We start from the raw sequence: 1,460 nt of genomic DNA, 5'->3' as shown, positions 1-1,460 counted from the left end.
GGTTAAGAGCATTGCCTGCTCTTCCAAAGGTCCTGAGTTCAATTCCCAGCAACCACATGGTGGCTCACAACCATCTGGCGCCCTCTTCTGGCCTTCAGGCATACACACAGACAGACAGAATATTGTATACATATTAAATAAATATAAAAAAAAAGTGAGAGCCAACACACCTGCTTAATTCTTACTTTGAGTCTGGTAACAGAACTCAGGGTACAGCTTGGTGGTAGAGAATTTGCCTAGTATGTGTAAAGGCTTGAGTTCAGTCCCCAGTCCCCAGGCGTGTGAAAAGAAAACAAAGTCTGAGAGTAAACTTAACAGACACTCTTATTCTGAAAAATAAAAACTGGGGTATAACTCAGTGATAACAACACTTGCCTATAGCTGGAAAGATGGTTCAGTGGTTAAGAGCAATTGTTCATGCAGAAGACCTGAGTTTGATATTCACCATCATAGTGGCTCTAACTCCCAGTTCCAGAGGATCTGATGTCCTCTCTGAACACCAGGAGGACCAGGCATGAATGTAGTATATACATACACGTAAGCAAAATATTCATATACACAAAAAACTATACTAATTAACACTAGACTAATTGAACACTTGTCTAGCATATATGAGACCTCAGTTTAGTCTGAAAGAAAGAAGGTTGGTCCCTTTCTTTCCTGTATGAGTGTTTTGCCAGCAAGTATGTTTGAACACCACTTGATTGCCTGGTGCACAAGAGAGAACTGGATCCCCTAGAACTGGAATTAAAAACAGTTATGTGGGTACTGGGAATAGAACCCAGGTCCTCTGGAAGACTAACCAGTGCTCAAAAATACAGAACCATTTCCCCAGCCCTCAAAGAAAGGGAAGGAGGGAGAGAGGGGTTGGTTTACTTCAAGCAATATACTCAAGATAAAGAAAGAATTCACACCCTGAACTTACAGCTAAAAACAAAGACACATAAAATATCTATGGGATAATAGAATTAAGTTAGACAATTCCCATGAATCTTCATTGGCCTTCCCAATACATACATGTTTAGCTTGCTCTGCGATTTCTGCATGGCTCTTCTCCCACTTTGGGCCCTTGTTGATTAGGTCAGCAGCCTGGGATAAGCTGAACCCCTCCAGAGGAACTGTGGTACCATCTGGAGGGCCTGGAGGTCCATCCAGAGAGGAATCTTGAGCTATATGTTGGGGGGAGATGCCACCTGCCCCACTAGAAGCTGGAGAACTAGATGAGGCAGGGGACACAGGATTGCTGCCTGTCATGCCGTCCGACACCATCTAGAAAAGGGGAAAATGATGGACAAAAAGGATGATAAGCATTGTGCTAAATGTTTTAAGTACATTTTTCTATTCCACTTCACAACAAAAAAACTGTATTAGTCTCATTTTTTAATCAACGCCAACACTTTGTTGGTTGTTTCTTGGGAGGGGGAGATGATGATTATGATGGAGGAGGAGGAGGAGGAGGA

General features: G+C 42.5%; 1 protein-coding gene across 4 annotated transcripts in view; it reads right to left on the bottom strand.

The window, feature by feature from the left end:
- Positions 1–1,460, bottom strand: part of Srcap (Snf2 related CREBBP activator protein) — a 53,713-nt gene that overhangs the window by 45,984 nt on the left and 6,269 nt on the right. For all 4 annotated transcript variants that reach the window (XM_005351296.3, XM_013347883.2, XM_013347882.2 and 1 more), the window contains exon 4: positions 1,018–1,269. In XM_005351296.3, coding sequence (XP_005351353.1) covers positions 1,018–1,269 — 252 coding nt within the window. The remainder of the gene's footprint in view (positions 1–1,017; positions 1,270–1,460) is intronic.

This window comes from Microtus ochrogaster, chromosome 8 (genome assembly GCF_000317375.1).
Source record: "Microtus ochrogaster isolate Prairie Vole_2 chromosome 8, MicOch1.0, whole genome shotgun sequence".
In the NCBI taxonomy this organism is placed as follows: domain Eukaryota; kingdom Metazoa; phylum Chordata; class Mammalia; order Rodentia; family Cricetidae; genus Microtus; species Microtus ochrogaster.
Note: the sequence above shows the minus strand (reverse complement) of the source record. Positions and strands in the feature narration are given on the sequence as shown.